At 35.1% G+C, this 13056-nt stretch overlaps 1 protein-coding gene across 1 annotated transcript in view; it reads right to left on the bottom strand.

Moving 5' to 3' along the window:
* The window catches only part of AHI1 (Abelson helper integration site 1), a 188800-nt gene that overhangs the window by 11186 nt on the left and 164558 nt on the right, over positions 1-13056 (bottom strand). Inside the window, exons 23-24 of the mRNA XM_008581425.1 lie at positions 11376-11434; positions 1077-1179 (exon numbers count right to left, since the gene is read on the bottom strand). Of these exons, the coding sequence (XP_008579647.1) occupies positions 1077-1179; positions 11376-11434 (162 nt within the window). The remainder of the gene's footprint in view (positions 1-1076; positions 1180-11375; positions 11435-13056) is intronic.

Raw genomic sequence — 13056 nt, 5'->3', positions numbered from 1 at the left:
GGAAAAAAAAAAAAAAAAAAAAAAAAAAAAAAAAAAAAAAAAAAAAAAAAAAAAAAAGAATTACCTTTATAAACATCCTGTGCATATCTTTTGCCAATTTTTCTTCTGGTATATTTCTTTTCCTTGTTGATTTCTTAGAACTTTTTTATATGTTATGGTTATTAATCCTTTATGCAAAATTCTTCCTCATCCCAGGTTATTAGTCATTTAAAAATTTTATGGTGTTTTTTTCTTTTTATTACTCAAATCTAAAAAATCTGTTTTAAAATGTTTTCTGACTCTGGCATCAAGGTTAAAAACTCATTCCTTAACCCATGATTTTATATATATAACTATTCATTTACATGCTTTCTGTACAATTAGATTTTATTTTTTTTACAAATACAATCTGAAAATTTTTACTCTAGTTCCTAGAAAGTTGACAAATTCATAAATGTGGATGTGAATAGGGATGTGTAACATCCCTCACACTCTTTCAACAAATGTCATTTCTACTCAACAGAGAAAACAAGACCCTCTGAAAGTCCTTTCCTGCCCTTGTTATACCCACCCCCTACTAAAAAACACTGTCAAACACATTTTCCCACTGGCCTGTCTCACTGGAAAAAGTAGTCCACCCTCCTTGTTTTAAATTCTAATCCTGTGGATTTTCTTATGCCCCTGGGGATTAGCTCCTGCTCCTATACCTTGAATGGCTCCTTCTCAAGTGCCTCTTTCCTCTCAGTTTTGTAAATATTCTTGTCACTCCTCTTTTTATAAAGATCTGTACATCCTGTGTTTTCCTCTAGTTAATGCCCAGCTTTTCCTTTCCTTTAAAATGCAGTGTCTTGGAGGATGAGACTATTCTGATGATCTTTTCCCTTTGGGACGGAGACAGTCTGATTTATGCTTCCAGGACTCTTCACAAAACTATTTTTTCCATGGTCACAAATGGCCTCTTGGTTGCAAATCTCAAAGGGCACTTGTCAGTTCTCATTTTACGTCCCCTTCTCTGGCATTTGTCATTGTTGACCATGCCTTCCTCAATCTTTTCCTATTGACTATATGATACCACTTTCTCCTGGTTTTCTTCTTACCTCTATCAGGGTGACTTTTCGGCCAGTTTGCTCACTCTTTTTCCCCTGCATTTCCTTTAGGTGTCCTCGGTCCTCACGGCTCTTTTCTTTGCCCATTTCAGAACTACAGGAGGGAAAGATCAGAAACAAGGAGTCAGTAAGAAAGCTGCTGTAATGTCTCAGGTGAGGCTTTGATCTAGAGAACTGGCAGTGAGAATAGAAAGGGAGATAAATAGGAGGATAGGAGAGAAAAACATATAAAACAAACGTTTTGTGGGTCAGCGTGTAGAAATGTAATTTATATTAGGAGGAAGAAAATACAAAAACAATGAAAAAAAGGAAATCTGAAGAATAAAAAACAGCTTCTTCTCTCTAGAATGACAGGAATGGTGGGAAACACCAAAATAGAGCTTGAAAAATACACAAGAATTTCAAAATCAGGTAAGAAGTAGGGCTGAATAGAAATTCTTATCGACCAAACTGTATTTCCCCAAAATTCATATGTTGAAGCCCCAACTCCCAATCTGACTGTATTTGGAGATAGGGGCCTTTGTGGAAATAATGAATGAAGCCATAAGACTAGGGCTCCAATCTGATAAAATGAGTATTCTTAGAAGAAGAGGAAGAGACATCAGAGCACAAGTGTGTGCTCTTTCTTTCTCTCTCTGCTCGCACAAAGAGGCCATGTGGGGACACAGTGAGAAGGCGGCCATCTGCAAGCCAGGAAGAGAGGCCTCACCAGAAACTAATCCAGCTGGCCCCCTGATCTTGGATTCTAGCCACCAGGACTGTGTTAAAATAGATTTCTGTTGTTTAAGCAACCAAGTCTATGGAATTCTGTTACGGCAACCTGAACAGACTAATACAGAGATGTGTTGTAAGTGAAATAAAGTCAGATGACTGAGAACAAAAGGGTCAGAAATTACAAAGAGGAAAAAAAACCCATAAGTATATTTAGAAAGAAATAGAATGATGAAACAAAGAAAGGTTGTGTTCTGAGAAAAAGCTCTGATAATTCACAATCTTAATCTGTCTTTCAGCCTTGTATCTAAGAAACCCATGTTCTAGTTTTGAAGTAAAAATGCAAAGAATGTCTGTGGAGGCTAGAGTGATAAGGTGAACAAGGGAAGCAAGCCAAAAATAACACAACAGAAGTAATAACACAATGAACTGTGGCAAACTGGATTACCCATCCAAGAGGAGTAGTCCACTGTCTCAGCTCCAGTTGATGAGTATGTCATGAGAGAATGTGGAGTTGTTCAAGAACTCTGGATTATTTTAGGAGAAGACAGAAACATGCATTTCTTTTATGTGAAACCTTTTTATATTTGGACAACTAATACAATTAAACACATACACACATGCACAGTGGCCCCAATTAAAGATACCAGGATTGCCACTGGCACATAAGCCCTGGATCTTGATGTCTGTTCCAACTATAAACACTTGCTGGCCTCAGGGTATCTCATGCACTTCCACATTTTGGGGCCTTACCTCCTGCTATCCTTCCAACTTCTAGGTCCTTCTTTTCTTGCTCACCCCATCTCTGTATGGTCTTAAAGACTTAAATGTATCTTACATCTTTGGCTTTACCTGATCACTGTAGAAAGATTATACTATACAGATTCTTTCTCCCTTTTATATTTGACAATCTATACACAATCTATCAAAAAACTACCCTGAAAATACATACAACATCTGAACTTTTGCTTACAGCCAAGATGAAATAACAGGGACCAGATTCACCTCTCATCTAAAACAACCAAAAAAAATACTGTACAGAATACATGAAACAACAATTTTCAAGATACCGAATCACAGGCAATGAAGTACAGGGATCCCTAAGAGATGGACAATAAACAAGATGAGCCCTATGACATCCCAGCTCATTGCTTTGAATGTTTTCAGACCAACACACAGGAAGGTGAAACCCAAAGGAAGCCTGATGGACTCCCTTTGTGAGAGCTCCAAGTCTGGGGAAAGCAAGGTGGCTAGAGTTCACAAACAGTGATAAAGAGGAGAGAACTCCATAGTGAGAGAACGTGATGATCTGCAAAAAGTCTCCCCCTTCAAGTATTCAAAAGTACTGATATATACATATATCTGAGGAAATAACCCAAAGCCAGAAACAGTACCTATTCCCACCAGCAATAAATGGAAACTATTACTAAGAAATCCCAAGCACTGGACTTATTAGATACAGACTTGAACTCCACAATTATAAATATGTTCAAAGAACTAAAGAAAAACATGTCATGTCTAAATAACATCAATAAAGAAATAGAAATTACAAAAGGAAAAAGTATAACTAAATCTACACAAACTCTTCCAGAAAACTGAAGAGCTGGCAATTCTTCCCAACTTATTCCATGAGACCAGCATTGTTCCATGCCTTGGATTAAGTGTTCCCTCAAAACTTAATTCCCACTATAATTGTTGAGGGTGGGAAATCCTATTGTGGTAATTGAAAGGTGGGGCCTTGAAGAGGTGATTAGATTGTAGGACTGCCCGATAGTGAATGGATGAATAATGGTGGTCAGAGGTCTGGTACTGAGGGCTTTAAAAGGTGAGTGAACGAAGAGGTTGTATTCTCGCTCTCTCTTCACCAGCATTTTAAAAATGTGATACTCTGCCATCACTGTTGCCACCACCAAGACCTTCACCAGTTGTGTTCCCTGGGTTTTGGACTTCCCAGCCTCCGAAACCGTAAGCAATAATTTTGTTTTCTTATAAATTACCCAGTTCCAGTTATTTTGTTATAAGCCACAGAAACGGACTATACACCCCATTACCAAAACAAGACTAAAATGTTACAAGAAAACTACAGACTCACATTGCTCATGAACAGAATGCAAACAATTCTAAATGTAATTTTAGCAAATTAAATTCAACAATTTATAAAAAGGATAACACATCAGTACTAAGTAGGGTTTTTCACAGGAATGCAAGGTTGGTTTAACATTTGAAAATCAATGTAATTCACCATATTAACAAATTAAAAAAGAAAAATAACATGTTTACTTAATAAATGCAGAAAAAGCATTTGACAAAAAATCTAATAGCCATTCCTGATTAAAAAAAAAAACACTCTCAGCAAACCAGGAAATGAAGGAAAACTACCTCATAAAGGGAATTTATAAAAAAACTTACAATATCATCATCCTTAATGGTGAAAGCCTGAATGCTTTCCAAAGAAATAAAAGGTACCCAGACTGAGAAGGAAGAAATAAAAGTGTTTATGTGCATTATTCTCTATGTAGCAAACTTGATGGAATCTACTTAAACACCTATTAAAACTAACAAGTGAGTTTAGTAAGGTGGCAAAATACAAGATCAATATGCAACAATCAGTATTTCTATAAACTAGCAATGATTGTAAATTGAAAATTTAAAATATCATTTACGTATGAAATACGTATGAGTAAATCAACCAAATATGTTCAAGACCTATATACTGAAAAATAAAAAATAGTACTGAGAGGGCCTGCCTGGTGGTGCACTCGGTAGAGCGCGGCACTTGGGAGCGCGGCAGCGCTCCGGCTGAGGGTTCGGATCCCATATAAAGACCGGTCCGCTCACTGGTTAAGCGCGGTGCGGGCGCGACACCGAGGGTTGCAATCCCATTGCCGGTCGCGGTACGGGCGTGACACCGAGGGTTGTGATCCCGTTACCGGTCACGAAAAAAGACAAAAAGAAAAAAAAAATAGTACTGAGAGAAATTAAAGATGTAAATAAACAGAGAGACAGATCATGTTAATAAGTCAGATGACAGAATACTGTTAACATGTCAATTCTTCCCAAACTAGTCTATGGATTTAATGCAGTTGAAATTCCAGCAGTCTTTGCTGCAGAAACTGACAAGCTGATTCTAAAATTCATGTGGAAATGCAAAGAACCTTAAATAGCCAAACCAACTTTGAGAAGAACAAAGTTAGAGGACTAATACTACCAGATCAAAATATTATAAAACTAGTAATTAAGATAATGTGGTAGTTAAAAAAAAGATTACATTGTGTAATGTTGGATATACTAATTATCTTGATTTGAGCATCACATACAGCACACAGGTATTGATATTCAATGTGGTACTCCACAGATATATATAATCAATTATGTTTCAATTAAAAATAAAAGACAACATGGTAGTGGCATTATGATAAAGAAACAGATCAGTAATAGAGAGTCCAGAAACAGACTCACACACCTATGACACCTGACTTTCCCCAAAGTTGAGAAAGGACTGGTTTTCAACAAACAAATTGTGATAGAACAACTGGATATACAAATGCACACACACACAAAAGGACTCTGACCCAAAACTCACAACACAAAAAACTAACTCAAAACAGATGACAGACTTAAATGTAAAACCTAAAATTAGAAAAACGTCTACAAGAAAACATAGGATAAAACCAGTATGATTCTTGGGGTGGCAAAGATTTCTTAGATACTACACTAAACAATGATTAATAAAAGAAAAAACTTGATAAATTGGATTTCTTCAAAATAAACAGTTTGATTTTCAAAAGCCACTTTTAAGAGAATGAAAAGGCAAACCAGAGATTGGGAGAAGTATTTTCAAATCATATATCTGATAAAGAACATAGTTAGAATAATAAAGAACTCTCAAAATTTAATAATAATAAAACAAAAAAACCTAATAAAAATGGGCAAAATATTTAAACAGACACTTCACCAAAGAAGATGTATGCACGGAAGATAAGCATATAAATGGATGCTCAACACCGTTAATTGTTAGGGATATGTAAATTAAAACCACAATAAGGTATTACATATATTAGAATGGCTAAAATTACAAAGACTGACCAGATCAAGTATTTGTGAGGAAACGGAACTCTCATACATGCTGGTAGGACTATAAAGTGGTACAATCATATGGAAAGCATATTTGAAAAACAGTTTGGCATTTTCTCAAAAAGTTAAGCATAAACCAACTATATGATACAGTCATTCTACTCCTAGGTATTTACCCAAGAAAAATGAAAGCATATGTCTATACGAAGTCTTGTACATAAATGCTGATATTTGCTTTATTTTTAATAGGCCAAAACTGGAAACAGTCCAAAGGTCCATCAACAGGTAAATGAATAAACAAACTGTGGTATTTAAAACTCTAGAAAGTAAGAAAGCAGATCAGTGATTGTCAGGGGATGGGGGTTAGGGAAGGGAGGAGGTAGGAAGGAGAAATTACAAAAGACCATGAGAAATCTTTTGGGTAGAATGGATATGTTAATTACCTTAATTGTGGTGATGGTTCACAGGTATATACCTATGTCAAAAGTGGTGGATTTAACAAGTACAAAGCTATACTATCTACCCTAAGTGAATCAATGTACAGTACATGCATGAACTGAAACAACACACTGTACCCCACAAATATGTACAAATAAATGTTAAAATTAAAACACCCCCCCACTTAAACTGTATACTTTAAATATGGACAATTTATTATATATCAAGTATATTTCACTAAAAGTGTGAATAAAAAAATTTTTTTCATGAGAAGTTCACATATGCCTAAATGCTCAAGTTCATTTAAAGTCTTTGAGCTTTCTCATAATTTCTTACAAGTAAGGATGAGTTAAGAAATTTCTCATGCTAAGTATGTACAAAGAAGTCATTTCTTCTTTAATTTACCTGAATTAGTTCGTTGTACCCAGTAAATGGATAGGAGCTAATTTTTTTGTTTTTTTTTTAAAGCCCTACCTTTCAGTTTGCAACATTTGCTTATTAGCTTGTTGACCAAAATATATAAATGTCACAGACTGCCTCTTACCACTTTCCACTTGAATTTCTTGTCTTGTTTATTCATTTTTTGAGAAATATCGATCACTTCTACATAAATAATTTATAGACATTTTAGTAAAGCTACACTTTCTTTTTAAAGTATCAAGAAGAAAATTTTATAGGTTAATTTAACAAAGGCATTTTCTTAAAAGTCTTAAACTTTCACTCTTTGTACCTCATACTGCTGATGTCATTATCTGCTTCCCAAGTTCGTAATGAAGTTTCTAAAAATATGTTATAATCCTTAATAAGTAGTATTAGTGTTCTCTAGTTACTAAAATGTTCTATATTAAGTTTTGTGGAGTTTTTAAAACATAGAATGCTTTACTTCATTAGCGCGTTTGGTCAGAGAGAAGTTAATTCAGGTGGTCAATGATATTAAAGCCCTTTATTTATAAACACTCAAATGTGAACTAAATGAATGAATGAAATCTCTTAACATAATTCAGCCGTAAATGTCAATTCCAAGTATCCTAAGGATCCTATCACTTCTCCACTATACATTTTTTTCATCTATATAATCTATTCCAAGCTTCTTCGTTTCTTCTTCTCTTCATGAGGAGGTAGGAGGTAGCTTACAATCTACCTTCCTCCCCTAAAATATACTTATTTGCAAATTTTCGTCGGAGTTCTTACTTTGATTATCCATTTTTCAGCCATTTTCTCACCCTCTCCCCCCATTTCTGAAATCACATCCATTCATTGTAGTGTATGTGACACCACAGTGTGCTCAGCACCGAGCTAGATGCATTGAGAGATATATAAGTATTATAGATAAGATGAGGAGATAGAAATGAGAAGCATTTAGAAGGCAATACATTATATATAATTAGATGCTAAATAGTGTGATGCCAATTTTAATTCCAGGAAGAGAGGAGAATGAGAAGGCAGGGGAAGTAAGGTTGCTAGAGACTGCTTCTAGGAGGAGGTAAGGCTTAAAGTGAGCTTTGACACAAGTAGGGCTTTTGGATGTGATGCAGGAAAGAAGCAGGTACTTCAGAGTGTAGGATTGTACAGTACTAAAGAGAGGGGAACTAGCAAGGAGATGAACTGGGAGGAGACTAATTGGTGGGTTGGGGATTTGCAATGGGAGAAGAAAACAGGATAGAGATGGTGGCTCTAGAGAATGCAGAGTGAGAGAGTTTGGGGAGCAGCAGATGATTAGAAGGTAGGGGAAAGAGACATGTCTTGCTGTGTTTGCCCAGCATTTTACCTGAGGTTGAGCAAGCATCATGTGTCTGTATCAAGAGTTGGTCTTGTTCTAGACCTTGATGGTACTGCTAAAAGAGGAGAGATCAGGAGCAGCCTTTCAAGGTGAGCAACAGTGGTTTGTTTGTCAGCATCAATACACTGGGGAAAATGCTGGTCATCTGCTATCTGTACTGGGTGCTGTGCTAGGTACTAACTGAAATGCAGTTACCAAATGATACACAGTGTGTACCTTGTAGGAGTGCTCAGTTTGGCAAGGAAGACAGGCACAGTGCATAGTCATTTGCTAAATGTGTATTTGCTGAGCACCTACCACATCACACAATATTCTACATATTCTAGGGACTAGGCATCCAACAGTAAACAGATAAAAATTCTTACCACAAGGAGCTAACATTTTATTTACTTACATGTAAAGTAAGTAAAATGTCTGTGTCACATGTGTGCTATGCTATAGAGAAAAATAAAGCATGGATAGGGAATAGGAGAGGGAGGTGTGAAGTTTACAGTTTTAAATAAGAGCATCCTAAAAGGCCCCACTGAGAAGAGTGGAAGGAGGCAGAGAAATGAATAATGTGAATATGTGGAGGGCAAGTGCAAAGGGCACTGAGGCAGGAGCATACCTGGTATCCTCAAGAAACAGGAAGGAAATTCATGTTTCTGGAGTAGAGTAAGCAATTGGGAGAGCATGGACGAGATCAGATAAAGTAACAAGACCTTGTAAGCCATTGTAAGACTTTTACACTAAGTGAAATAGGGAGCCATTAAATATAGGGAGTGACTTAAAATTTAACAGGATCACTCTGACATTTGAGATAATAGACGTTAATGGATAGGGGTGGAATCAGACAGACCAGTTAAGATAATATTGAAGTTATCCAGGCAAGACCTGATGGTGCTTTGAAAAAGAGTCAAAACAATGGACTTAGTGAGAAGAGGTCAGGTTTTGTGTTATATGTATGTGAACTTCTCATGAAAAAATTTTTTTATTCACACTTTTAGTGAAATATACTTGATATATAATAAATTGTCCATATTTAAAGTATACAGTTTAAGTGGGGGGGTGTTTTAATTTTAACATTTATTTGTACATATTTGTGGGGTACAGTGTGTTGCTTCAGTTCATGCATGTACTTCTCATGAAAAATTTTTTTTTTATTTTCAAAAGCTTCTTAAGTGCTCTATGTTCAAAAAGAGAACCTGAGCTATCATGACAGCTTTTAGAAGCTGAAATGTTTGTGAGGCATGATGTGGATCTCTGTATCTATCACCTGAAAACAAGTATCCAATGTAGTCAGACTGAGGTGTATGTAGAAGGCACTCTTTCATTTACATAAAATTAAGTAAAAAAATTCTAAACATTTTTATAAAACATGTTCAAAGACATCGAGAGCATTATTCCCATAATGTATTAAATATACTCATTTTTTTGGTTGTTGAAAGAATCTGTCCTTGTTCCAGTCTATATTTTATATGTGTAATCTGTCACTGAGTATAACATCCTTAGGGTCAGTGACTTTATTATGTAAAATTTTAATTGTTCAGAGATTGGAACTGGAAACATATTTGGCAGATAAAAACAAAAACCTGAAAGACCTGGGATGTATGTTTGTACCACAGAGAGAAAGCATGGAAAGAACAGGAGACTGGAATCAGAGGACCTGTGTTTTGGTACTGGGTCTGCCATGTACCACACATTCAGTGACCTGAGACAAGGTACAACCTTTCAGATCTTGTTTCTCTGTAAAACAGGGCTCAGAATACTGGTCTGTCTCTGTCCCAGGGACGTTATGAGAAAGTTGAGTGAATGTGCTCTGAAGCTATATAGGGCTATATATAGTTATATAATTATCAATAGAAATTTTATCCCCTAAAGAAAGAAAACTTAAAACAAAATGATACCTTATCAAGGAGTCCATGAACACTGAATTTAGTTAAAAAAGAAACAAACAAAAAGAGTCAGCAGTCTGGGAATCAAGAGACAAAGATCTTGGTCCAAGTGCTGACATAAATGTGCACTGTGAAACGTGCACAAGGCCTTTCCCCTTAATTTTCTCAACTATAAATGAGAGGATTTATAGAAAGAATTTCTAAGGTATCTTCTAGATCATGATTCTGTGACCCTTTTAAAGTCCATTTAAAAATTATGTTTGTCTGGGGCTGGCCCAGTGGTGCACTCGGTAGAGTGCGGCGCTTGAGAGTGTGGCGGTGCTCCCGCTGAGGGTTCGGATCCCATATAGAGACCGGTCTGCTCACTGGTTGAGTGCGGTATGGGCGCGACACCGAGGGTTGCGATCCCGTTACCGGTCACGAAAAAAGACAAAAAGAAAAAAAAGAAAAAAAAAATTATGTTTGTCTGTAAAAGGAAATACTGTCTTATGAAATACTGCACAGTTTTATTTGACAATTCCTGTAAATTACTGTCATCTGAATCAGAATTTTTGAAATGGAAGCATAAATTTTGAAATGGCATATTATTCTTCAAAATGTCAAAGCATATAGCAGGGTTAACTTGGAAAAATATTTTCCAGGGATTGTCTATGTGTGCATGTGTGCAAGATGCACAGATACGTCTATGTTCGGGTGGTGGCGGGATCGGAGTGCACGACCGACACCTAAGCTGTTCAAGACTGTTACACTCATGTCATATTTTGTTAGTGATGTAGTGTGGATATGAAGTTCAGGCTTAGTATTAGTATTAGGTTCAAAAGAGAATCTGAAATGATAAAAATTGAAATATTTTGAGAGGGTTTTTTGGTGTAAATTTTTTTTGAGGTAAAGAGGGATTTTCTATCTGTGTATTAGTTGACACAGTAAGTACCAAATAAAAATATAAAAACTTCCCAGAAATCTTTTAAAATAAATACCTCAAAATAAATTATTCAATAAACATTAGGCCTTTATAGAAAATATCCAATGATAATGTTCTGGGTATAGCTTTCTTTCTTTAATACCTCAAAATAGTCATTTCATGATTTTATTTTTACCACATCATTCACTTGTTTTCAGTTAGTGTTATTTCAAAATGTTACTAAAACAAAAATAAATGACAAAATGGGTCCTCTGAAGTTTAGTGTGACTATTTTATTTAATATTATTTCTTATACTTTGTAATAAATACATTCTCAAAATCCAACCATTACAATGTTCTCCTTAAACTAGCTAAACTCTTTAAAAAGTCAATTATCTGAAATTTAACTTATAGTGTGATCATACGTTATGAAAAAGGAAAATGGAAAAATTGTCCTTAAAAAAACAATTCAACTATTTATCATTGCAAATTATTTAGGAGACGTTGCTTACTGTGTCATAGGTTCTGTGCGCAGTCTGAAATCCTGGGACTTGTCCTTACTGACTGACTGCTGTGGAAGAAGAAGAAAAACAAGTAGTAAATAAAAAATGAGAGAAGACAGTCAATATTCACATGCTGAAACCCCACCAACTTCCTGAATGAGGAGAGAATATGCCCATTCTGAACACAAATGTCTATGCCATTCCTGAACATAAATGTCTACCAGCATAACATATTTGCTTCTATGGAAAATCAAGGAAGTGGTTCTCCAGATAGTTTAACCACTCTTTATAAATAAAGCAAGCTTTCAGGTATGTGGGAAAAAAAAGTCAGTTGTGAACTGGCCTGAATTAATCTCCTACTACTAGTACTGTGTGGCATATTACTTAAGCTCTAAATTTATCTTTCAACACTACATCTTTCCTTTGTAATCTTTTCAATATATTCTGTATTTTCATAGTACTTGTCACTGAACTGCATGTAAGATTTTGAATTTAGAAGCTCTTCAAATCACCTACAAAATTTGTTCAGTATGTCTTATTAGTAGCACTTGGTGAGAAAAACTAGTAAGCACTTTCACTGATACCAAATTATACTTAAGTGTTAGATGCTTCTTCTAGAATTTGAAACATTAACTCCAAATGAAAGTACAGCGTGGGAAATGGCATTTTATATGATATATAGTATTTTATAAGTCAACACAATATTGCTATAAAAGAGACTGCAAATGGTTTTTAGAGATAATTACATGTTATGGAAAGGATCCATTTAACATTCACAAAGAAAACATAAATTGTCATTATGTTAAAGTTTTGTATTATACACAAATGAAAGAGATATACCATATCTACCTAATTATTTAAATTTTTAAAAAATCCAGAAAACAAAAAACCAAAATGAAGTGAAAGAAAAGGAGTACAACCTTCTCTTTCGGTTTTATTTAAGTAACTACTATTCCCAGTGTTATCTCTACTGAAGCTTGCTTTGCCTTTTTAGATTTTCTCCTTCATAATCAGATTTCTGCAAGATCATTCTTCAGCAAGATTTGCCACTGAATATTTTGAAACAAGTATTACTTATCATAAAGATTTCAAGAGGATATTATACTTTTCTGAATCATAAGTATGTGATTATTATTGCCAGCTGTATAACTTTAAATCAAGCATATAATAAAAATAAGAGTTAAAGAACAAGGAGACTTAGTGGTGAAAGGTGGGTGTTACAGTAAGTGACCCAATTTGGCAGAACAACAAAAGAACCAATGACACCTTGATTTTTCTCTACAGTGAAGGTGATCTGACTCAGTTAAAATATGTTAGGGAAAAAAGTATATACATATGGAAAATGTCAAATTCAAGGACTAATTCAGATTGCAGAATAGTCTACCTGTTCTAAACCAACAGAGCAACAAGTAAAGAAAACCATCAAAACCTAATTCAGAAAGCATCACTCATAACAGAATTTCTCCATTCTTTTTCCAGGCTTATGAAATAAATTCCAAACACAGCAATCAAAATAAGGTATGATGTTTTAGTCTTTACGAGGTCTGAGTATCATTTCTATCTCTTTGCCCATGGCAAGATCAGTATCTTATCATAAATATGTACATATATGAAACTTGGTAAAAGTACTGGATTTTTTTTTTTTTTTTTTTTTTTTTTTTTTTTTGTCCTTTTTCCGTGTCCGGCAACG

Source organism: Galeopterus variegatus, unplaced genomic scaffold (assembly GCF_000696425.1).
Source record: "Galeopterus variegatus unplaced genomic scaffold, G_variegatus-3.0.2 Scaffold2353, whole genome shotgun sequence".
NCBI classification, from domain to species: domain Eukaryota; kingdom Metazoa; phylum Chordata; class Mammalia; order Dermoptera; family Cynocephalidae; genus Galeopterus; species Galeopterus variegatus.
Note: the sequence above shows the minus strand (reverse complement) of the source record. Positions and strands in the feature narration are given on the sequence as shown.